The 25,885-nt window shown below is 35.7% G+C and overlaps 1 protein-coding gene across 33 annotated transcripts in view; it reads right to left on the bottom strand.

Annotated features, from left to right (window-relative positions):
* The window catches only part of NRXN1 (neurexin 1), a 668,143-nt gene that overhangs the window by 444,289 nt on the left and 197,969 nt on the right, over positions 1-25,885 (bottom strand). For all 33 annotated transcript variants that reach the window (XM_030269639.4, XM_030269642.4, XM_030269660.4 and 30 more), the window contains one exon: positions 212-513. In XM_030269639.4, the coding sequence (XP_030125499.1) occupies positions 212-513 (302 nt within the window). The remainder of the gene's footprint in view (positions 1-211; positions 514-25,885) is intronic.

The raw sequence follows: 25,885 nt of genomic DNA, 5'->3' as shown, positions 1-25,885 counted from the left end.
CTTGAAAACCTGTCACTGGTACTGTCTCAGACAGCTGCTTGCCCTACTACTTTCTAGATATGCCCCTGCTCAAGTGTGGCAGGAATATCCTTCCTTGTGCAAATAAAAAAAACTAACCAAATGCCTGCTAAACATCCAATATGCAATTTTCAAATCATCAAGCATTTACTCATAACAAAGTCAGTTATTCTTGTATCCATTGTACTGTTACCTGACGCAGATTCCTGGTTACTTTCACATCATGCCAGGCATTGTCATTAAATTTCCCATTCACAGGTTCCACCAGAGCTTCAAAGGCCCCTGAGCCCAAATTAATGACCAAGGAGACAGCTCCATTTTTCAGTGCAAGATTGACATAATCGGCCGATTTTCCTGTATGAAGCATCAGTCCGTTCCTCTGCAGCGTTTTAAACGACAGAGTTATTTCATCACTGCTGCTCTGTATGGGGTTCTGAGATAAATCATAGCAGAAGTATTCTGATCCCTTGAATGTTGCAATATATTCTTCTTTTCCTGGCAAACAAAAGGAGAGAAAAAACAAATAAATCGCTGGCACTTAATTAAAGGCAACTTGCATGAATTATTTTCATAGCTAATTTAACAGTATTAGTGCAAGCACTGTATCAAAAAATAATTTATTTAAAACACTTAAAATCCATGAAGGAAGGAGATACATGAGTTTTACCGTGAATATATTTTTAAACTATTTTATAACAGAATTTTCATCACATGATTAAACTCGGAAAATAAACTGTACCAGAAATTGTATTAATGCTATTTAAGCAAGATGATCTGAAACACATCTAAATATATAACTCTTCTAGTCAAAACACAGATCTTTTCCTTCCCAACTCTCACTAAAATTACAACACCTCAAAAAGAATCAGTAACCTAGATACTTCCAGTAGCTCTGCCTAAGGTCTTCAATAAACTAAAGATACAAAGAATTAATTTAAGAATCTGCCTTAAAGCTTTATATAGCACTGTGCCAGACAGCAAGTAAACATGAATCAGTAAATGAATAAGTTTGTTTTTTTTGTTGGGATGTACTTTTACTAGCTAGTATGTGCCATACAGGTTATTTTTCTTAGTTTATCCTGACGGTGAAACACAAATCGCTGAGCTTTCAATCTCAGACAAAAAAGTATAACATATATGGAGATTACATTTTCCCTAAAATCTTATACACAAACATGTACACAGACCTTGCACTAGAAGTGTATGAAATTTAGAGCTTAAAAAGGCAAAAATAATCTGTTTAGCTAATAATAAGATAGTAAAATCCCAATGAAAACATGCAGGTTTTATGAAGTGTAAGGATGAAGGTGTGAAAATCTGAGGATATCAAATTCCACCCTTCTTCAGAATAAACTCAACCTCCAGGACAGAGCTACACACAGTGTGATACTGTCAGAACAAACCCAAAACATACGCATAAATACATAGGTAAAAGGAATAAAAGTATGAATTTAAGAGACCAGTGAATGACAGAATATGCAAAACACAGGTGTGAGGACACAGGTTTTTTGAGAAGTCCTTGGTGCATTTGTCCTCTGTTGTAGCCTAAACACTAATATATTGATCCTGGATATTGAAAATGCTTCTCCTTAGATAGGAGAGTAAATTCAGAGTAAGCTCAGAATAACTGCAAAATACATCAGATAAGGAACTAGACAATGATTGGATTTAGCTTTTACTTTGCTTTGTAATAAGAACATTAGAAGTTTATTAGTGCTTGTTTACTTGAAGTACTTTCAGATTTGTGGGGTTTTATGGTTTGGTGGTTTTTGTTTTGTTTTTTTTTTGGTGGAAGTTTTTTGTGGCAGTAACCAAATCATACTAGACTATAATGTAAGAAAATCAAAATTACTGTCTATCTATTATGCTCTCTTTAGAGCTCAAAGCAAGATTCAGCTCAATAGCAACTGATAGCAACACATCCTGGATCCTGACATGTTTCAGTAGAGGAGGAACACCTTGGCTCATGGTGCATAAAGGATTCACAAATAATGAATTTTCTAGGGTTTCAATGCACTCAAAGCAGCAGCCTGCATCTCATCTAATGAATATTTAATAAAAAGCATAAAACTCTCAAGCACAAATTTATTTGCTATGGGCGCTTGCTTCACAGGCATATTAAAGCAGCATGAATACCTACAATGGAGAGATGATAAAACAGATGCAGCAACCTTGTATTTGTAGTTTTGTCCCACGTATTTAATGACTGTACAACAACAACAAAAAACAAAACAAAAAAAATATAGAAGGACATGTACCAACATGCAAAATATTTATGCACACACATTATGTACTGTAAACTGCTTCTGATCATTCACACAGACACAAAAATGTATGGAACTGAAGTACACACCAGGCTCTTTTAAAATAAATTATTCCTAAACAAGGACTTGAAGAAGCAAGCAGTTCATCCAAGAAAAAAACCTGAGTAATTCTTCAAGCAATACCCCTGCAGAATTCACTGTTAATTTTTTAATACTCTCTCATTCCTTATAACTTCAAAATATAGTCCGTGATACTCAATATCATCAAATTTAAAATTTTGAACGCATTAATTTTATTTGCATCATTTATTTACATAATTATTTGATTTACATCAAACTAGCATTCACTTGCTTAAAAACTGAATTTCACTTCTAAACAAACAAAAAAAAAAAAAAAACACAACTGTGCACAGCATTTTACCTCAGAGGAAACATTTTGGTGAAAAAACATGAACAGTGTGGATAAAGACACTAACTGCATGCTTTTCCTACCAAACTATCTTTTCTGCTCACCTGACAAACCCAAAATACCCATTATTTGCTATTTTTATGCTGTTTCCATTCCATGTATTCAAACATGTTCTATGACAATATTCTAGTTTGGTCAAACTAAAAATATTACATAAATTATTTGAAGCAGGACAGGGGATACCAATAAAATAACTCCACATTTCTCCAGTCTTCAGAGGAATTAATTCCTCACAGAAAAATTAAACTTCCCTGTCATGATCATTGGGATGAAACCTCAGACATATTTGCCCTCAATCTAGCATTGATATTTGGGAATTGATTTGGCACAGCAGCTCCTCATCTGCCTTGCCGTGCCCAGCTCTGAAATGGGAAGATGGGAGGTGAAACACCCACAGGTTTGCCACAGGCTAGCAAAGAGTCAGGAAAACCAAGAAGAGGAAAGCAGGTTACAAATCTTTTTTGCGCTTTGTCACTGAAAACCAGAGCAGAACGCACATGAGTCAAAATGTTTCCGTGCAGGACAGAAAAGCCACTAAATAATATTAGTAATCAACATTGTATAAACTTTTAAATATAAAAAGGATGCTCTATTTTACACTTGATAGAAATGTATGTATTTAGAATGGACATTAAAAAACATCCATAAAACATTCAAATGTTTTATGTAAGAAAACCCACTCAATCTGTTGCTACATTTCATACCACAATTTTTGTTGATCCTTTAAGCAAATTAAGAACAGGCTTCATTAATAACCAGTTGTGTAAACTGCTGGTTGTTTGTTTATTTTTTCAAATTATCACTTAATGACACTTAGAGAAACCATTAAAAATGCATAGCAGTCATTCTAGCCAGTGTGAAGTGTTGCACTTCATTTAATGATTAAAATGTAATTACCTGCATAGAAAAGCACAAGATAATAGAAACACCATAAAGGAGTTTAACATGTTTTTATTCTGAATTTTGAGTACTGTAAATTGTTGTGTATTATGGGAGTGAAAATCCAGAATTACAGCAGATGTGCATATATAGAATGGCACAATCTGTTTGTGTCACAAAAAGGATTCAAACAAGGGAAGCACTCTATTAAGGCACCTGTTGCTGCAGGAAGGGTTTGTTTCTTTGCCCCGTTGGAGTCAACAACAGTTTTAGTATTCAACTCTTTGGAAGTTAATTTAATCCTTAGTCTGATAAAACACATGGAAGCAATACTTCCATGGGCTGTAGCAGATTTTACAGTCCTGCATAAGCACTATGCTGAGCTTTATAGCACATCCACCCATCTCACTAGCAACATTACATCATAAACTAGGTCTGGCTGTATCCATATTAATTTGATCCTGTACCCATGCCTGATTTAAATCACATACATAGGACTAGGTGCTTTGATCTTATTAGGTAGTAACAACAATAGAACCATAGACAAGAGAAATAAAATTGCAGCAAGAGTAAATCAAATCTGTTTATTCATAGCTGCAATGTTCCTTTACGTGAGAACCCGAAAGTTTATTAACTAAACCCCAACAACCCACGTGAAAAACCCATCTAAGTATTACACAACAAGACCTGGTAGAGTGCTGCCAATTTATCTGTCTGCCAAAATAATTACTGTCAAAGAGAGAACAAGCTGACACCACCAATACTCTACTTCTAACAACCAAGTTACTTCTCTACAATCTTCAAAACATTAAATGTGTTCTGAATAAATAAATTATGCCAAACCACAGTCTAGTATGTTCCCAGATGTACTGTTCAGTGCTCCATTTTACAGCAATTTAAAATTCAAACATTATCTGCTACACCATCAATATATAAACTTATAAGGTCATTCTGAAAAAGTAATGCAGCTTAGGAAAGCTACACTAAAACAGCACACAGACAAGCCATTAACAAGAATGACTGATACAATAAAACCAGACAGCCTGAACTGCTGCTTCTGTGCAAACTTTGCAGTAATGGCAGACCAATGGCTTGCTATTCAATCCAAAGGGAATACTCCACACAAGGTGTGCACTGCTGAACTGAGTGGTCTCAGGATGCATCATGTACAAGGTACCACAGCACACTACTCTTTTAGGAAGCCAACCATTACCCTTCCATTTGTACATCACTCCCCAGATCTTGAGACAAAAAATTACAAAGCCTATAAAGTAGTTCTCCAATTATCACACTGAATTTGACTGGTTTTTCCCAATCACATAATAAAGGATGATCAGGTTGCATTTAGAAATAAAACACAGGCACTCAAAGAAGACACCAAAATAATACTGTCTAGTTTAAAAAATTAAGACTTAAGTACGAAACCAATAAAAAGGATGGAATTATATTAAAGCTTAAGAAATTCATTCTGAGAGAATGCAGAAGGTCTGCTTTATCAGCTAGGGTTGAGTTAACTTTTACAAGTACTGCTCTTGTTCTACACTAGCAGTTTTCTGTTCCTGTGTCTTGAAAATGACTTTTTTTAACAGACGAATCTTCAATGGTTTCTTTCATTTCTCACAAACTTTTTCTTTTCCTTTCCAGAAACTATACTCCTTGCCTTCTAAAGTCTCCACAGAAGATACCAAGGAAGCAAATTAGAGAAAAAAATCAGATTCATGATTCCAAATCCACAGCTGAGAAATATCTACATGTTTATTTCCTATTGTTTAATGTCCCTTCCCTCTCTAGTAAGTACAAATGTCTGTGTCTTTTCCCTTTGTGAGGGAATAATTTTATTATGAGGTAATCATGACTAGCCTAACATGAGAACAAAACTGGAAAAGTTAAAGACCATTAGCAATTAATTCTCAAGGACTGAGGAATTACTTCTCAAGGGCTCCTTATTATTGTTTCAAATTATCCTTTTGCATAAAAAAAAAAAAAAAGGCTGTAGAAATGTCTACTCATTCCACAGATTCAGGGATCTGAGGGATCTGGCAAACCAATCCAAGCCTTTCTCTGGCAGAAAGCGTTCCACTCAAAACCATGACAAAGTAAAACTTTGATTAGTTTTTATAACCAAGTGCTTTGGACTGCCATAATCCCTGTTCCTGGAATGTACTATCAGACCATGGTTTATCTCACACTGCACCTGTGATCCTGGGCACCAAAGCCTGCACTACTGGTGTCCAACATAAAACTAATATCCATTGCAGAAAAATGAGGTGCAAAAAAAAATTCTACCTGCTGAGAAAAATTTAACAGCATAACTGATACAAAGTCAGGCAGAATATCATGACGCAAAGAAACTTGAGAAAGTTTTCCAACTCCTGTTTTGTTTCTCATATAATCATTAAATCAGCAGCCAATCACAAGAAGTATGAACCTCTGACCCCTTCCCACCATCTCAGATTAGAATAAAATTATGATAGTTGCTACTCATGACAAATGACTTGTAGGGAACACTAGATAAGTGATAAATTACTCCATTTTGCTAAACAGCCATTTAAATTAATAACTAAAATGGCTACACCATGCAATTTCCTCACTAATTTTCATGTCCTTTTATTTAATCACACAGAGTATGCACTTCAAAAGCAGATTTGCATCTGGGGAGGGAGAGGAAAGCAAGCAGGAGTTTTCAGGAATGGTGCCATCTTAGTGTACATGAAATACTAAAGAGCTAGAAGGTGAAAATAGGAGAACCTTTTTCTAATTAGCAGCTACATCATTAATAAGTGGATTGCAGTACCCTGCACTTCATATCATAACGATAATGCGTCAAAAAATTATTCAAAACCCCAAAGTTTGAAATCAGATTTTAAAAGCATTCTTGCTAAATTAAGAATAAGCTGCAAAATGTCAAATACTCTCACATCACTTCTATGTTCACAGGAGAAACTACTTTTCCTCAACCTTACTGCTGCCTTAAAACTAACTTATGAATTTTGTTAAGAAGTTGGGAAACCAGAGCAGAAATATACCACCAAATAAATACAGGCTTCAGTTTCTGCAGTAAGCTAAAAAACATGCTGGACAACTTTCCAATGGCCTTTTCCAGGCTTCAAGGTTCCCAATGGCTTTACAGCTAAACTGCAAAATTCGAATTCATTTGCTTTGAGCAAAAATCAAATGCAATAATTCTTGCAAAAGTAGAAAGCAGTCTCTGTCCTAGATAAAAAAAAACATTTTCTGTAGAGTCTTGGACGAAGCAGTAGCACCTTCATCCTTGCTGAGAGTTTTCCAAATGAGATGCATTTGTTTCTCATTGTCCTGAGTAAAAATTTGGAATTTGGAATAGGAGAACACAAAATTGTTGTTTTTTTTGTTGGGGTTATATTTAAACACGCCTTTCAAATGAAAGAACAAGGAAGAAAATAATCCCCAGCTAACACATTTGATGCGTAGAAAGAGTTAATGAGTTAAATGATCTGATAAGGAACAGTTTCAAAGCTAATAAGAAACTTCTGAGACATCAGTTGAATACCATTCGTATGGCACCACACAGCACTAGAGGATTAGTGCAGAATGTCCTGGGGTTTAGATGCAATAAAAAACAACAAGCAATTTTCTAGTCCTAATTAACTCCTGTTAAAAGAAGCCCTTTGTAGCAATAAGCTTTCCAGAGATGCAGGGGGAATGCCACTGCAATGGTATTATGTACATGATGAGCCACTGCTATAAAAACAGTTTTGCACTTGTCTCAAAGGGGTACTACAGGAATACATTGCATTTGACACAGTAAAAAGAGATCCAGCATGGTTTTGGAAAAAGGTAAAACAAAACACCTTCCAGAGGAGATGGACAAAACTGCAAAACTGTCACTTTTTTTTTTCCCCCCCTCTCTCTGCCTAAGATTGTAACACTGAAGAAATATCTACATAAAAACATTTGGGAAAAGTCAGTGGGATCACTACCTTAGTCTTCAAAACATGTTTGTAAGAAGCTATTTATAGCTCTTGGTCTTCCTGTAAACATGGAAATGTAATGTGAAAACAGTTGCTTTATTACATCTTCCAGCCTGTTGAGGATACTCTCATTTAAGAAAGATTTTTCACATATAAAAAAGATTCATAACAAAGAAAAATCTTTCTGAGTTACTGAGCACATGAGGAAGACATTCTATGAAAGGATCCTACAGCAACAAAAGGGATCTGAGAAGCTGAAGTCTCAGCTGAAGAAATCTGCTGTTCAAAATAACAAGCAGAGAAATGTGCTAATGGCCTGCTGCTACACTAGAAATATTTGATCTAAACAAGCCATCTAATATCTCTTTGCAACCCTGCCTCCTCAAATGAAGTGAAACGAATTTCCATGTCAGCTACAAAGAGTAAAAGAACTATTTTATTGATTAGTTCTGAGCTCAAACTTCTCAAAACAGGCAAAGCATTAGTCAAAAATACTCTTTGAGCTTCATTATCTCAATTCATTGTCATGTGGAAAATAATTCAGCCAGAACTATATTTTTTAACATAAGGCTGCATATAAGTAGTAGTATCAGGATAAGTCTTTCTTGTGATGCATTTGATATTTATTTTGGCACACCAGAATTACCTTCAGCCACCATCCAAACATAGGTCAGGTGTTCAAATGAGTTACAGAATCAGAAACATGATTATTAAAAACTGAAGTAAGAGTTATAAGAAATTCAACATAGTTTTTTTAGAAACAGTTTTATCTTCCAAAGAATGACAAAGGCAGAAGAATTTTCATTTAGTGAGCAAAAGAATAGTGCCAATTTAAATTGGTTTGAATAATTGGTGTTGAACTCCAGTATCTGATAAATTTCATTAAAAACTCAGATAACATTCCTCCAAATTGATTAATTATCACTATCAATGACTACTGATATTTTTCTTTTATGAATGTAAGTGCTGGACAAAGCACTAAGGACAACAGAAGCATTTAATCAATGAGCCCAGCACAGATCTTTAGTGGATTGAGTTTGGAAGAGACAACCTTCTGCTCTGGAAAGGAGAACCAACTATGTGTCCACAGTTAAAAAAAATATACGTGTATTTTAAAATGGAGGCAAATTGAAAAAAAATATTAGTAACTATTTGTATAACAGGGATTCTGGTCAAGGTCATGGCAATAAAAGCAGCTGAACTGTCCTTACTTTGCAGAGGAAAACACCCACAGGTATTTGCACAGAACTGCAACCACCTGCAGATGTATGGGAAGGAACATTCAAGGGCAAATCCAGAACCAGGAAATGACTATTTAAAAATTCAGATGAAACACTTGAAAGGACTTCCGAAAACACAGAAAACCTTGATGGTTATGATAGTTCTGTTACCATCTCCAGAGGCTGCAATGTATCCTCCTAGAAATATTTTGACCTATTACTTTCAGGTTTTTTACCTTTTGTTTCAATGATGCCCTCCACTCTCTTCTTCCCTGTATCTCCTTTAGAGACCTTTCTTATTGCGCTGCAATTCCTGCTGAGAGGCAAAGGTTGGCTAAGCTCTATGCTGGTCAGTGTCCTCACTAATCAGCAGTCACTGGAAATCCCCAATAACATTTGAAGATCAGAATAAACATTAATAATAAAAAAAACCCTGACACCTCTATTTGTATTTTGTGTGCAGCAGTCAGATAAAAAAATATATAAAAGTAGGGTGTTAAGGATAGGTGAAAAGGCAAATGGAATTAAAACTAATTTAAAAAAAATTATTATGGAAAAGAGTAAAAATTCATGAAATCTGCAGAAGTGTGACAGATGATATTCTACTCACCAATGTATTGTAGCTATTTTTTGCTTTTCTGGCAACAAAAATTCTTAAATTAGCACTCTCTTTCCAATACAATAAAGAAAAAAACAAAACTACCATTATTTTTATAGTGGTTTGACAGGGTATAACTGTTTTTTATACCCCTTCTTCCTACCCCAAATCAAAACTTAGGCCATAGTATTTCAGAACATGGGAGATGTTGAAGAAAAAGCACTGTCCACGTAAGCAAGAGCCTGTTACTGAATATAACACCAGGGTCTTGCATAAATAACAACCAGAGATATTCAGATGATAATTTCATATGTGGCAATCTCAAAATCTGATTTATCTGACTGCAAAGAAAATAGGTAAGGTTTTTTGCTAATAACCGCAGATAGTTACCAATGCAACTTACATCAAGTTTTAATGGACTAGTAGCAGATACATAACAAAGTTTTAAGAAAAAAGTGTTGCTGAAATAAGTCATTGCCTCTACAAAGCCACTTCATGAAACAAGCCCACTTATGGACATTACAATTCTGTATCATGGAAAAGCTTCCTAAACACATAGCAAGACATCAATGAAATATTAAAGCTCTGAAGTCCATTCCCCCACACCTTCTTCCATGATTCTCTAAAGCTTACCTCCATAACATGATAAAGGAGGATACAGTTCAAAGAAAGTTGATGGATACCTTCACATGTTTCATGTAACAGCTGCTAGTTTTTAAACAAGATAATTCTTGTTATTGCTCCACAGAATTGGTCAAGCTGGAAGGGACCAGCACAAGGAACAAGATTGTCTCCAGATGGTTCTGGAATCTCTCCAGCAAGGGAGATTCCGCACCTTCTCTGAGTGATCCATCTCAGTTCATGGTTACCTGCACAGGGAAGTTCTTCCACATGTTCAGGTGGAATCTCTTACCCATCAGCTCCTGTCTATTGCCTCTTGTCCTGTTGAGTAGAGCCTGGTCTATCCTCTGACATGTCTCCCCTCAGAGACATTGATGAGGTTCTCTCTCAGTCCTCTCTCCTCAGGGCTGAACAGCCCCAGCTCCCTCAGCCTTTCGTCGTAAGAGAGGATCTCCAGACCCTTGATCATCTTTGTTGCCCTCACTGGACCTGCTCAGGAGCCCCAGATCTCTCTCATCCTGAGGAGCCCAGAACTGGACACAGCACTCCAGATGTGCCTCACCAGGGCTGAGTAGGGGGTCAGGATCACCTCCTTCAGCCTGCTGGCAATGCAGTTCCTAATACACCCCAGGACACCATTGGCCTTCTTGGCCACAAGGACACACTGCTGGCTCAGGGATAGCTTGTGGTCCACCACGACCCCCAGGTCCTTCTCCACAGCACTTCTTATTCTTCTCTTCAGAAAATAGCAGGGCTTGGCTCTTGTCTCTCTAACACTCACTCTTAAACAGAGTTTAATAATGTTCTAACATTCTTCCACTAAGCTATAACAAAATAAGGCTTTCAAGATCTACTCTTGATACCAATTGTTCCTTTAAATGAGACTTTCAAAAACTGATAAGCAGGTTTCTTTGTCTGACCATAGCTTTAAAACTATATGTGCACTGATTTATTTTCAGCTATGAGTATATAAAAAGAGCTGTGTCTAGATTTATATTTAAAGGACCGTTTTAGGCATGTATTTTAAAAATATAAAAGATTTCTAACTCTCTCCAAGTCTTATCACATCTGTGAAAATCCAAGAAAACTTCTGCAAGTAGTAAATCAGTATTATATATGCTTTACATTTAGTTTTTTGAAGACTGACTAGTCCCTTCTCCATTAATTCAGTATTACCTCCTTATTTTTTCAGAAGTCATAAGTTCTTTGAAACTACTTGATAAGGAGGCCTCCCTACTGAGATTACCAATAGCCTTTTTATAGAAGCCTGCAGGAACACTGTAAAAGCAAAAGAAGATTAGCAGAGTATAAAAATAATTGGACTCTAGTGCTTTATTGATATTTTAGAGGAAAGATTTGCTGTCATGACTGAGCCAAGATATCTGCTGGTAAATACCACTGAAGACAGCACATTTGCACCACTGGTACTTTATTCTACTCTTTATGCAATAAATATGTCTAAGAAGGTGAGATACTTAGAGTGTCATAGATAATGTAACATATTTGCATCATTGCATGGATCAAACATAAAATTTAACAACTCGCTTCTCAGGTAATGGAAGGGGTAGAAAGAAGATGGAGATAGAAAGAGTGATGCTGTCAGAGATACTGCCTCATTTTGGAAACATTAGATATTAAGAAGTAATTTCACCCCTCCAGGAACTTGTCTAAAAAACCTGCTTAAAATACTTCAATATTTATTATTACTGCATAGGAGCTTAGAATTATTTACAGCCTTCTGCCCTACAGATGTGAAATAGAAACAAGACTGTAATCATCCAAATAACACTTACAGAAGAAAGCGTAACTGAAAATATAATTTAACGTATCTTACAAAGGATAATCAAAAGAGAAAAGCTGTGACACACTACTGACAAGCACATTACATAAATTTCAGGTTTGGGTACTCTTCCTTTTTTAATAATCTAATCTGCATTCAGGGTCTGAAGTTTCTCCACATTTCAAGGCACTAAGATTTTGTTCCCCACAGATGCTCGTACTCCACTAAGCCATCAACTGGAGAAGGCAGGGAAAAAAGCAGTGGAGTCTGTATCCTTCACCAAATGTTTTGGCAACTGAAATCTATTTTCCACAAACTTCCATCTCCAAACCAACGTGGAAAAAAAGATGCAAGACTGAAGCCTGTGTCAACAACAGCAGGAACCACGGTCTGGTTCCTTCTGTACAGCTTGAGCACGACTGCTGGTCCCACGCTAAAGCACACGGGAATCAGGAGCAAGGACTACAAGCACGTCGATTATTCACACACAAATACTGCAGCATAGAACAAATTCTATGGAAACTTTCAATGTAATAAACCCCTTCTTCTTCCCTCAGTGCAAAAGAAGAAAAAAATTCCCTCTACAGTACTGAGTAAGTGAAAGTTTGCTTCAAATCATAATTTGAACACAAATGCTCTCCCCAGCAGCCTTCATTTTTTTCTCTCCCACCTGTGCCTCAGAAGTCTCCTGTAATTACCCATCAGCTGTTGAGATGCACAGCCCCAGAGGCTGGTGGGGCTTTGCATTTATTACTTTAGGAAAATGCATCATGCAGTAGCCAGAGTGATAGGATCAATATACAGAAAATGCTTGCACTCTGAGTTACACAGGCTATTAATTCAACCTTCTTCTACAACCCTACTGTTTTCTTTGTATTGCTGAATATAGTTTTGTTTTTCTAAAATCCCTCCTCATTTTATAGCACCCTGAGAAAAAAAGTAAAGCCCTTTATGCACAATACACAAGACATTTGATTCTGAATACATGCCATTACACTTCTAAAGCTATTTGATTACTACTCTGGATACTTTAAATTAATTAAAATTGAAGAGTTCTTGACAAAACACACTAGCATTCATCACAGAACCACCAGATCAGTTATTATGTTCATAAAATAATTTAAACCTTTCTGAACTTTCAGGAAAGGGAATTACTGCATCTGTGAAGAAATAATTCTGTAATTATTATCTCTATTTCTCCCCAAGCCTCCTACACTTTATGGACTTCCCAAGGGTTTGGAATCAAAGGTAATAGGAAGCTGTGTTAAAGTATTTTAGAATCCTGTCCATCAGCTCCATTTTTGAGTCAACATTATATCACAGTACTCAAATTAAATGATACAGATATAAATGACTTAAAATTAAAGGTATGCGGATCATTAATAATTCTTCTTAATTGTCATTAAATTAGAAATATGCAGACTAGCAGTCCATTCTTTCTTAATTCACTTCTACCTGAGTTTGTTTTCATTGGATTCCTAAACTGAAATTTAGAGGTAAAACACAATTTAACTGGAGGATAATTTGATTATTTTATTATTCAAGGATTATTTGTTTGTACTTTTGTCTGGGGCTATGGAGACAATATGACACTGAAGTATTTCCATCTTATAAGCAAAAGCAGGCAGCATTCATCAGTCTGTTAGCCATGACATCAGGAATATTTGATGTATCCAAGGGCAGCTCCTGCAGGTCTTGATTTTCCTGCTACACCTCTCTCATTTATTTCCCTACTCCCCAAATATTAAATTAATAACCAACTTTCCATGCTGCCATACAAGAAACAAAGACTAATTTAAGCAGCTTCAGGCTCCCCATTTTTATTTTCTACCCTCATCTTTCACATTCTGGGGCTTTTTGTGTAAGCACAAAGAAAATCTGAACAGCAGTCTGCCCTGGTTCCTCAGAACACAGTAAAAAAACCAGAACTTTTCTTCACCCATCCTGTTGTGGGTCTTCTGTCAAGTGGATGCCTAGCAAAGGAAATTAACCATTAAATTACTAAATCCATTTACCCTTGTATTAGCAAAGAACTGCTTCAGGATAAAAGGAAAGTGCAGTTTAAAATCTCAGGAATTTACCATGGATTTCCAAATTGGTTTCAAAATAAGCTGGATCTTGAGCCATTTCTGGTAGTGCAAAAATCAGCATCTATGTATTTCTCCCTGGCTAGTAAGTAGTGTTAGGACAAGACAACTTTTAATATTCGTTGGCTTCTCTCAAGGCTCACAAAATGACACTAAATCTTCCTCTCAATGTCATCAATTTTTCAAGCCTAGAATTATGTTTGGAAAAGCACATTTCATTCTCTTAACACTTTACTAGTTTTGTAGAATAACTTTCAGATGATCTACAACATCCTGTGCTTACTCACTCCAACCCAGCACTTTTTTCCTATAGCCACAGCTGGCCACAGACAATGATCTCTGAACCAAGCAAACCCCAAACCCTCAAGTGGGCAGATGCAGGATAATTCTGTGTTTTGGCTGCTATACACCCACAGCTTTCTGTCATTAATTGAGCTGTAACTTGAGTAGTGACCCAATTTTTGCTGTATCTTTTCTTGTCAGAACAAAACCAATTATGAACAGCTCCCAACAAAGTTAAATCTTTTTCACATTTTTCTTAAAACACCCTGCTCATTTCTGATACACTTAAATTTAATTCAGTCTCTGTAGACCTCCCAATGCCTTGAATGTACACAGATGAATGCAGAAAGATTAAACATTTTCTCACTGTGACCTACAACAATGTGCTGAAACTTTAATTATTATGTTAATTCAGGCACTGGGCCCAGTGGATTTATTATATCCCAGAAGCTAATACAATCTACTCTGGTGAGATGTAGGCATTAGCTGCATCTAAGTATTTTGTGTACAAATACTTAGGCTGTGTAATAAAAGGCTACACACTAATTTTAAAATCTAATCCTAATTTTGGGGCATTTTCCTCAAAGAGATATATTGTTCCTCAGAAAGAATCTGAAAGTGTGGCTCCTTGTAGCCTGAGAGCTTGTGTCTCAGCCAAACACTGTCATCCCCAAATTCAAGGCTTTTGAAGCAAGGCTGGTATTTATTAGATTAAAAAAGTATTATTATTATTTTACTTGTTTAGACTACCATCATGGGATAACAATGGGGAAGAAAAAACCCCAATCAATAACTCTTTTTTATTCCACAGCAGAAAAGGATAAGGCACATTCCACACTGTGTTAGAACAATAATATCCAATCCCAAAATAGTTCATTTGGAATAAAGATGGCTTATATAAGACAATATCAATCACTGAAAATTAAGGTTTGACATTTTTCCTAATAGACAATACAGATGTTTCTGATCAGCTGTCCCTCACATCAAACACAGTTTTGCATCATTCATCAAGGAAAAACACCTGCTGGTTTCTTTTTCTAATTATCCCCTGTCTCAGCCAGTATTTTTGTAATTTTCCATTAGTAACATGATTGACAAAATGAAACTCATATTTTAAATAGTTTTGAACAGGAAAAGAAAGGTGGAGAAACTTGATGGGTTGAATTTCCCAGACATTGCTAGAACCACTGGAACTTTGCTGCCTACACAAACTCTTTTCAAGCAATGGAGCTGAAGTAGCTTATATAGCCTTATTTTTCCTTAGTTTGCTACATCAGACTATTTTCTATTACAGTATCACAAAAGCACCTGTGTTGTAATTAGAAGCAATCTGGCTTTCATCAAGAGAATATTAAAAAAATGTTTAATATAATAAAGGCAAGCAGGAATTAATGAAAGCTTTCAGGCTTTATACCACCAAGGCAGAGATTTCGTCCTGTGCTCATTTTTGATTGCATATTTTAATTGCTTACCAACATATTGCCTTCATAACCATCACAAAGATAATTCCAAATTTTCAGGTACAAATCTTTTTATTCCAAATAGAAAAAAAAAAAGCTACAAAGGAATCCTCCTATCAATTTTCTCAAGTTGATGTAAATAAAGATGCTTGATGTTAAAGACCATGATGTTAAAGACCATAGCTCAAATATATTTTTGTATTATTTTTAAGCAATTTGCCCAGAAGAACATTTGTTTCCTGCATTACATTAAACATTTTCCAACTGCAAGATCCAGTCTTCAAGGGATTCTTACACATTTCTACTCTACTCAAGTCTTACACTCAAATCCTTCACATGAAAATAAGAGGGTTAATAAAGCACAGCTCTAGTACAAACTTCATCATGTTTTGTTTTTTTTTCTTTCAATTCTCCAAGATCTGAGCTGACTTATACCCCAAAGATAACATTTGAACTTTAATCAATTATATGAATGCAATCTAATTCCCATTTACATATGTATACAAATATATAGATAGATATATATAGTGTTCTCTGGTTATGAACTTTCTTAACTTTCATTCCATTTTCATTAAGTTAGTTCTTTCCTCTCCATTTCAGTAATTTTTAGATACCTAAATAAGAAAAAAAAAAGTATTCTAAAAAAGACTTTTTAAAATATACAAACTCATTTGATAACTATGTCCAATTCTTCTTCCTGCTCAAGAGCAAACACTATGCTTCTTGATTGTGAAAAAAGAATGGGTTTTTCCACAGCTAAAGAAAGTTCAAAGTTACCATGGTAACTGAACAAAAAGTCACTAAGGACTTGCTACTAAAGGGCTTTATAGTATATAAAAAGTACATTCAGCTAAAGGTATTGGAAAATCTTTTATGGTTATATAAAATACACAGAACTAGCAAGCTCAGTGATTATTACGAACAAACATTAAAAAGTTTACATTTTGTTTATTTTTGCAGTAAGAGGCACCACTGAAAGGCTTGTTAATTAAAGGTCAAGTCTAAATTGCATAAGAGAAAACTGAAAAACCTGTTCATGCATGAATTTTGTTGTACTAAATTTTCTCAGCTGAGTATTTTGTTGTAGGACAAAAACATAATTTAAGCAAAGTATTCATTATACCTCAAATGAAGCAACTTATTTCTTATCTGAGTCTGACAATTTACTGCATTAAGTTAGCAAAAAAACCCCAAAAAACAGCTAAGCCATGAGGTGTGTGAGAAAACAGCCCTGCTTTCACATTGTTGAACACACCCCTATATACACACATATAAAAGCCCCACATATTTCTAATTTTATCTTGTAAAGTGTGCTAGAGTATTTGTACATTTCTATATTAGCTATAACTGACTTAAAATAATTAATTGGATAGTATTATACTCATAGTTCTCAAGAGTCAGACTCCAAACTTCCACTGGCATTTCTAGGGATAAGGATTCCAGCCTTCACATGGGGCTGTGTATTTCAGTATAACTGGTATTTTAATGAACTAAGTTCTTAACCATTCCCCACTGTTGATAAGTTATGTTATTCTACTCTGTTCAGGGCTGTTGAGCAACTGAGTACCCTGAAAGGAAGACAGGCTGAAATTTGGTCAGGCACTTGAATTTACTCTGAGATTTACCGAGACCATCAACCAACAAAGAAGGCATGAACGACTTTATTCTGCCCTTCACTACATATGCTTTTATTCCTGTGTCTTTCTACTAGTTGTATAAATGGTTCTTAGTCATTTTCTGAGGTCTCGCTACAGGATGCCAAAGCTTGTAAAGTCATTCAGGAGATTTCAATTATAAACAAGTAATTGGCTGAGAGAACAAAATGCCACACTGGTATGCTTGCTACCGATTTCTTTAAAAGAGTAAAATAATCACATGTTTTTACCATACATCCTATCAATCACTGCACTTCACATACAGGCCTGAGAATTTACACCTTGTGTTAAGGTGGACCCTAGAGCGCTTCACTAGTTAATTTAGGGCTGTATTTTAAGAGACATATAGTATATTGTCACAAGCCTTTAACTGAAGTTGTATAGAGATGAAAGGATGTTTGGGTCAGCCTACACTTTTTAAACTCCATGGTATTTTTGATCCTAGTTTCAAGATGTTTCAGACTTACACAGCAGTAGTTCCCAGTGTTTGCAGAATAGACACACACTACACCTAAGCAAAAGCTTCTGAAGTCTGTAGTTACTCACTCTGTGGCATGTTTGAAGTGTGTGCACATCAAAGTAGAACTTAATTCAGAATATTGGTGTGGACTTATCTTCCTGTTGAGCAGCAAGATGTGAAATACCAACTGCAAGGGCATTCCAGTCATATGAGAGTTGCAGCAAAACCTTGCACATACAAAAGTTTATATTTTGAAGATTCAAGGTTGAAGATTTATCCTCTCTATTCCCTGGAATAATACTTTTCTTACATTCAGGAATCATGTTATTTTAACTAGCATATAATGATGAAGCCAACTCTTCTGGGCTTCATCAAAAAAGGCATGGCCAGTAGGCTGAGGGAGGTGTTTCTGCCCCTCTACTCTATTCCACATGGAATGATCCAGCCAGCTCTGAGTCTGCAGCACAAGGATGTGGACTCTGCTGGACCTATTGGAGGGGGTCCAGAGGAGAGCCAGAAAGATGCTCAGATGGCTGGAACACCTCTCCTGTGAAAGCAGAGAACAGGTTGCTCAGTCTGGAAAAGACATCAAGGAGCCCTTATAGGACCTTCCAGTACCTAAAGAGGGCTTATTTAAAAACAAACAAACAAACAAACAAAACAAAACAAAAAACCCCAAAAAATTAAAAAAAAAACCCCAAAACAAAAAAAAGGAAGGCATCTGCAGATATCTTTACACAAGCAGATAGTGCTAGAACAAGGGAGAATCTGTTTAAACTAAAGAAAGATATTTAGATTAGATGTTAGGAAGAATTCCTTACTTAGTGAGACACTGGCACAGGTTGCCCAGAGAAACTGTAGCTGCCCCATTCCCTGGAAGTGTTCCAGGCCAACCTGGATGGGGCTTTGAGCATCCTGGTCTGGTGGGTGGCATCCCAGTCCATGACAGAAGGGTTAGAACAAGATGATTTTTGAGGTCACTTCCAACCCAAACAATTCTATGATTCTAAGATTTGGTAATTCATCAATCCAGAAATAGTTAACCTGTGGGGATTTCAGTATTTCTTTTTATATTATACCTAGTTATTATCAGAGCAGATGGGAACATACTGAGGGGGCAATTTGTGTGCCACAGCACATCTTGTGGTTCTATTTATTTAATAATCCAGTCTTGGGACCCATCTGGACCACTTAGAGATCCATGTTAGAGCCCATGTTCTCAGTTTTACTTCCTCCTTCTGTGTTGTGAGGGAGGAGAAGAGATGGCACATGCCTAGTTCTCAACCCAGCATGGAGTTAAAATAGGACTGAATCACCCATCTATACCTAGTCACTGAAAAATATTTCCAGTTCTCAACATAAGACATCAAGTTCAGAGCTTATTTGTAAAATATTAGTCAAATGAAAACAATATTTTATAATAATTGTCTACTGTCTTCCCCTGAAAAGATCCTGAGATATCCTACACGTAGAAAAGGCACTAAACTTAAGGACTGAATTCAAACCCTATAATTTATTCTCGGCACTTTGCGTTTCACTTAGATTTGAAAATGACAAGCTGTTGGTCCAATTTTTGTCAACATGTTTTTAATTAGTTCTGAATTTATGACAATTAAAGCTCGCTGTTGCTTTTAAAATGAAGTTACTGAATTTGCCTTAATTTGTTTTCATTGCTCAGCAATGTGTGCATTTTAATTCAACATGGAAATATTCCATCCTCTCTGCTTTCTGTAGGGAAGATGCTACCATCAACATGATCATCTTTTTTTTTTTCCCCATGAAAATTATTGACTAGAAAATAAACTGAAAACATCTTTTGGGAATGCTGGCCATGCTCCACATTTGACTGGCTCCATCTGTATCTCAGCTGACTCAAAGAACCCAATGCATTCCAAATCTTTTTTGTGGAGGAAAAAGAAAAGACGAAAATGAAATATTGCACCATAACATTGATTTCTTTTGTCCGCAGCTGTAGATTTGTTTTTAGGCAAATAATGTCTATTATTAATTAATCTAGGGCCATATACATGACAAAAAAGTGAAATATGTACTTCACTTAAAAGCTGAGACACTACACAAAAATTAATTGCCACTGAAACTTTTTTGGGGACAAGGAAAAAGAGGGTTTAAGTATGACTAGCATTCTAATGAAGAAATAATTTTGGCAAGTTCTTAGATCCTTAATAGTAAATGACAAGATTCTATATATTAGAAGAGCAAGGTTTAATCTCATATGCCTCAACCTCATTTCTCCTCCCTTGCTTTCATTTTTCATCAGGAAAGTAATTTTCTCTTCACAGGTCCTCTGTGAATTCATATTGTTCATGCACTATTTCTTTTGTGAATGGCTGCAGACTGATCTATGAGTATGTAGATTTATACGAGTATCTGCAGACTACATGTCTTGGCCAGAAATTGCAGCAGAATCTTCGAAAAAGTGCTTTAAAAAAATCTGAAGCAACAAAAGCTGAAATTATTAACACAGCAAGGGGAAGTCTAATAACAGAAGTACAAGATAACCTATTTTCTTCTTCAGCTAACATGAGTTTACTAAAAAATTATGTACCAAGACCATTTATTTTGTAAAAATTTCAGTCACTGTAGTTGTTGGGGATTTCATCCCCTTTTTAACTTACATTTTCTCTTTAAAGGTAGCTTTTGTATACTGTAACTGTAAACCAAAAATTAAACAACACTCTTACAAGAAGATGTTATAATTAGAAAAAGGAAAATTTTTATTATAAGCTATTGCTTTTCTAGCTTAACTATTAAAGTAAAAAAAAAATAAACCTTGCTCTAATATGCAATTCAAATGACTTAATAATAGACAAAGTTGAATGAATTCCCTAGAGCCCCAGCTGTATCTCTATACTTATAAAACCCATCACCATAAGTGAATACCTAAAAAATTCTGGGAGAAGAAATTAAAGCATTCATAAATTTAACTCTAACATCTGACACTTTTCACAAAAGTAAAAAAAAGAAAGCTCAAATATTTTTTTTTTTTACTCAAGTAGATACAATGCCATCACCTCCTGTCTATCATATGCTAGTAAAAAGTTAAACCTATTACTAAGAAGACTCTGTGTCTCAGTTCTTGTGAACACTCCATTTGCAATGTTTGACAATCTTTGTAACAAACAAATCTTCTAAATTCTTATAACTGTGTACAGATGCTGCCCAGCTCAGGAGTAAAGATCCTTCTGGTTATCAAAGACACCAAGAGTTCAATAAACAGTGAGCATTCTTCATCAAAACTATACTCATTTAACATCTAGCTTGGGACTGCAGCCCCTAAGAAACACTCATAACCCCTTCCACCCTGCCAATCCTTCTAACCAGGAAACAAATCCACATCCACCATTCCTTCCTGCTAGGAACCTCATTCACATCCATATTTCAGCTCTACCAGAGTCTTTGCAATTGACTTTCAGGGGTGGTCCTGTTCAGGGCCAGGAGCTGGGCTCCTTGTGGGTCCCTTCCAACTCAGCACAATCTGTGATTCAGTGACTTGTAATTAAATCCCAACAATAAAAGGTGATAACATCACTTTTCTTTAAATTTCCCCTTTTGTGCTTGTATATAGAAACATAATAGCTCTTGATCACTTATCAAAGAGGACTGTAAAGTCAACAATGCACTTGCCCCAGCACACATCCATATGGGAAAGCCTCCTTCCCAAGAGCATTACTGCCTTTTGTTCATGCCTGTCCTGTAATTGGTGCAGTCAAGGCAGAGTAATGTGCTGGAATTCTGTTGTTCTCTTCAATGCCTCTTATCAGAGCCAGATTTTGTAATGTGTTTGAAATGTGGATTACTTGTTCAGAGAAGGAGGCCAAGTGGAAGCTGAATAACCCTGACCTTTCTGAGCTTAGAAAATCAAAACAATACCAAAAAAAAAAAAAAAAAAAAAAAAAAAAAAAGGGCATTCATGACTGGAATGAGATCTTTTCATCCTTTTCAAATGCACATTCAGTGATTTCAGTGATCAGGGTACAGTCTAATTAGAAAACAAACAAATACAACCAGGAAGTTGTTAAACAATTCTTTTGCTCAAAATATATTGAGAAAGTTGCAAAAGTTCAAATGTAGTCATGACACCACTGATACAAGAAATCTTGGTAAACAGTGAGGAGGAAATGCCTCTACATTAAATGTGTTGTTTCTATGGTTTTCAGCTACACACTCTGTTTCTTCCACTGACTCATCTCTGAACAAGTATGCTCATAGGTTTGATGAATGTAATCTATGGACTATAAATCCAGTTTCCTGATGAAAAGGCATAACACTTAGCATAACACTTGGAACAACTTTGTTATGTTATAAATATCAAACTCGCCTTCAAAATGCAGCTATTTGCTCTCACAGTTGAAATCTCTTGTGGTACGAACCATACCTGTGTTTGAGACTACCATTTCTGACCTGCCCACTAAAAAGCTTGAAAGATCCCATTTACTTCTCCATTACTGACCTTCATCTCAAGGAGAGCCTTTGCATAACCATGATCTTGACATTCTCTTCAGATAAATCTTTACAGTGACACATACACACAATAAAATCAATACTTACTAAAAAGACAGCAAACAGGAATGGGTTTTGACATGCCATCTACAAGATTTGCCAAAACTTATTTTCCCATTTTTGTTGTCATCAAGAGATGTTTGAAGCATGTCAAGCAACCCTCCTGTAAAACCGGATCTGAAGCTGACAATGGTTATGCAGGGCTCTGAGACCACAGCTTCATATCCCATTTATTCATTTTCTTCTACCATAATAGCAAAAGAATCTCTACCTCAAAGAGACTGATACTTGTCCTTGTGCATAGCAGAAAAGGGGCTCATTGTACAATGAACTAATTAATTAACTATTAATACGGTTTCTGGGTATTCCAATAGTACAAAAAATAACAGTACTTATGGCATAAAGTACCTGATTTCACAATACCCAAAGAGAAGTATAAAACATCTTATTCTCCAAGAGGTTAAACCCAGCAGGCTCTTCACTCCCATTCAGTATCCTTGCACCTTTTGACTACACTTTCCTAATTAAGACATTCTGTACTTACATAAGGGTACTTCATTCTTTCTCCCACATCCCTCCAGCCTGTTACCTTCTTTGACAAAGGTATTGCAGCCTTGCAATAGTGCCTCAAGAGCTACTTAAATCTGTAATAAGCAAATTTGTTTGGGGTTTTACCCTCCAAAAGCAACCATAAGCCCAAGGCTTTTATTTATTTATTTAAAATAATCTGTTAATCATATGTCTGGATTTAATTGGTTTGCAGTCACAACAAAGATCATGTTGCATGCATTTGTCACAAGACAGTGACTTTCTGAGGGGCTGTGACACAAGATGCTATGATTCCAGTTAGAACAGAATTGTTAGGCCTATTAACCACCAGCGCCTATCCAGAGCAACAACAAGGCAAGCACAAAACTTGAGGGCAGAATTAGTCATCATTCTGAAAATCAGGCCTCTCAGCTTATATCAAAAACAGACTTTAGTCTGACACTGCTGGTGTTTAACACCACTTTTATTCTGTATTAAACAGAGGTAAAAAGTTCTTAACAAAAAAAAAAAAAAAAAAAGAAAAGAAAAGACTTACAAGCGTGACACACATTATTGTCCTTGTTACTGAGTTATAACACCACTGTATTGCTGTGGCCTGGCAGGAGCTGTCACTTCCACTTGCCATTGCTCCCAGTTACTGTGGCCTGATGAGACACGGTGCAAGATCACATGTCACATCTCTTGAATTGAAACACTAATGCAGTGATTTGCTTAATACAGAAACAGCTTCATAAGGAAATTTGCATGTACAAGATTATATTTTCTTGAAGGACTGGGAGGAAGAGATCATACATGTGCCTGATGATGACAGGTTTTTCTTAAACCACATAACACTGAGATGGTTTGAACTCCCTGCTCCAAGCTCTCTCATTTGGCCAGTGGCTGCAATATACACAAGTCTACTTTTTACATTTGCTTGTGTGTGTTTGAATTCAGAACACATACTTACATCAATTAAGAAGCAAAACCCCAAACAACACTTTAAAGCTCTGATACAATTATTACAAATCATTAAATGAAGGATTTTGGCATGTCTTTTTTAGAGATAAAAAATCTTCCTTTAAATAATCTTTATAAAGGTAAACACAACTGCAGTCTTTTACAGTATAAAAATCTTCCATTCTTCTATAATCTCATAAAAGTGTGGGTAATTCAGCTGACCAGTACCCTGCAGGTCACACTTTAGTTTAATTTCACAGTATCAAGTTTTTGGCCTATATCTGTCACATGCAATAGCAATCTCACTTTGCAGTTGCTACAAGGCATAGAGTTGTGATAAAACACAAGTCCACATTTTCACACCAAACTAAAGAACTATTTGGTTGTACTCTTTTTAGATGCAATTCTCCACTTTTGAAAGAATTACTTACATTTCACTAGCAGAAACATCAGCTTTAAACCTCAACTTGCTGAAAGACTACCTTCTCTACTAAAATGAAACAAGACATAAAGTCCCTTTATCAATAAAGAAATTTTCTTTGTGAAATGCTTACTAAGGAGAAAGTATTTTAGTACTCTCAATCCCACTATTCTTATGCCTGAGATTGATAACTTGAAGGTATAATAACTATTTTGTTATTTGGCAGAAGCTACTTATATCTACTTTCTGTTTAAAAAACATTTGAGGCTAGTCTCTAAAGGTTGTACATTATCATTACCTCTATTATAATCAACAGCACATTGCTTTGTGTGAATTTAACATCCAAGAAATATCTCTTATCTCCATCTAGCATGATTAAATTTTGCCAAACAGACTTATAGCTCATTCTTTGGTTTCTGTCTCTTCTCTATGAATTATTTCACTCAGGATTGCAAATGGTCTTTGATTCATGAATTAAACTCTGGATTAAATTTAATAGCAGCTAACAATGCAAAACTGTGCATATCATATATCCCCAGTGATATTAAAGTCACTAGATTCAAAAACCATCTCTTTTCACTTTCTAAGCCTCAGCTCAACAGACAAGAATGGTGACTATTGAACATTTTCTACCTTTGGGACCTTTGTAGTCGAAAGCAATACTTACACATTCTCTTGAGGCAAGTTCAGACACTTAACCTGACTTCCCTCCTTTTTAGGAAAATTTAAACATATTTGCTCGATTTCTAAACCAAGTGGTTTAGAGATTAAGATCTCAAATCTCCATAAATTCTAACTACTTAAAAGATGTCACAGAGCTGAAACATGACAGAAGGTGAGGTGAAAAGACCATTTAAGAGATAAAGAATATGGTTTCTTGCTACACAAAACATTTGCATGGAGGAGAAAAAAAATATTAATTTATTTTAGACAACATACAGTTAAAGATAACCACAATTAACATGCCAACAATTCTAACTAAGCTTTAGGTAGGACTCAAACTTGCTGTTGTATTCAAATGTTGAAAGAAATTGTTGCAGCGGTGCTGAAGTTCTCATTTCAGTAAAACAGGTTTGTTCTCCAAAACTATTCCTTTAATTTTTGGTGAACCTTACTGTATAGGTGAATTAATTTAAAATTCTTCATATTAAACATGACATTTAATCAATTATTTCAGCTCTACAATTTAATCCTAAAATACCTAGGATGCTGTAACAGAAAGTGGCAGATAAGAATCCTTACTTTTTTATGGAGCTACGCATAGGGGCCAATATATTTCTCTAGCATCAACACCTAAGTATTAAGGTGAGATTATTCTAGCATCCTTAGCAACAACAGTCTTTAAAAAAATGGAAATCACCTTACCATGAACAACTACTAATATCATGGAATTATTATTTACCATGTCAAAAATTATCCATATCATCAGTACATACACAATTCTTCATCCAATCCCCAAAACACCACAGAACTTTAGAAATCTGAAACTACAGTTTCAGATTAATTAAAAGTATCAACAAACTTTCATATGGCTTCTTAAAAATGCACTGTACTCCAGTACTCTGAGGGCAATTTTCATTATATTTCAATAATTTTTCAGCTTCATCAAGAGCAAAACAGTAGAGAAAGGTTTCCACAACAGATGCTTCTGCATGCTTATTATATATTTTATTTACATTTGAATTAAACAGAAAATGGAGGTGTATCATTAG

Source organism: Taeniopygia guttata, chromosome 3 (assembly GCF_048771995.1).
Source record: "Taeniopygia guttata chromosome 3, bTaeGut7.mat, whole genome shotgun sequence".
Taxonomy (NCBI): Eukaryota; Metazoa; Chordata; class Aves; order Passeriformes; family Estrildidae; genus Taeniopygia; species Taeniopygia guttata.
Note: the sequence above shows the minus strand (reverse complement) of the source record. Positions and strands in the feature narration are given on the sequence as shown.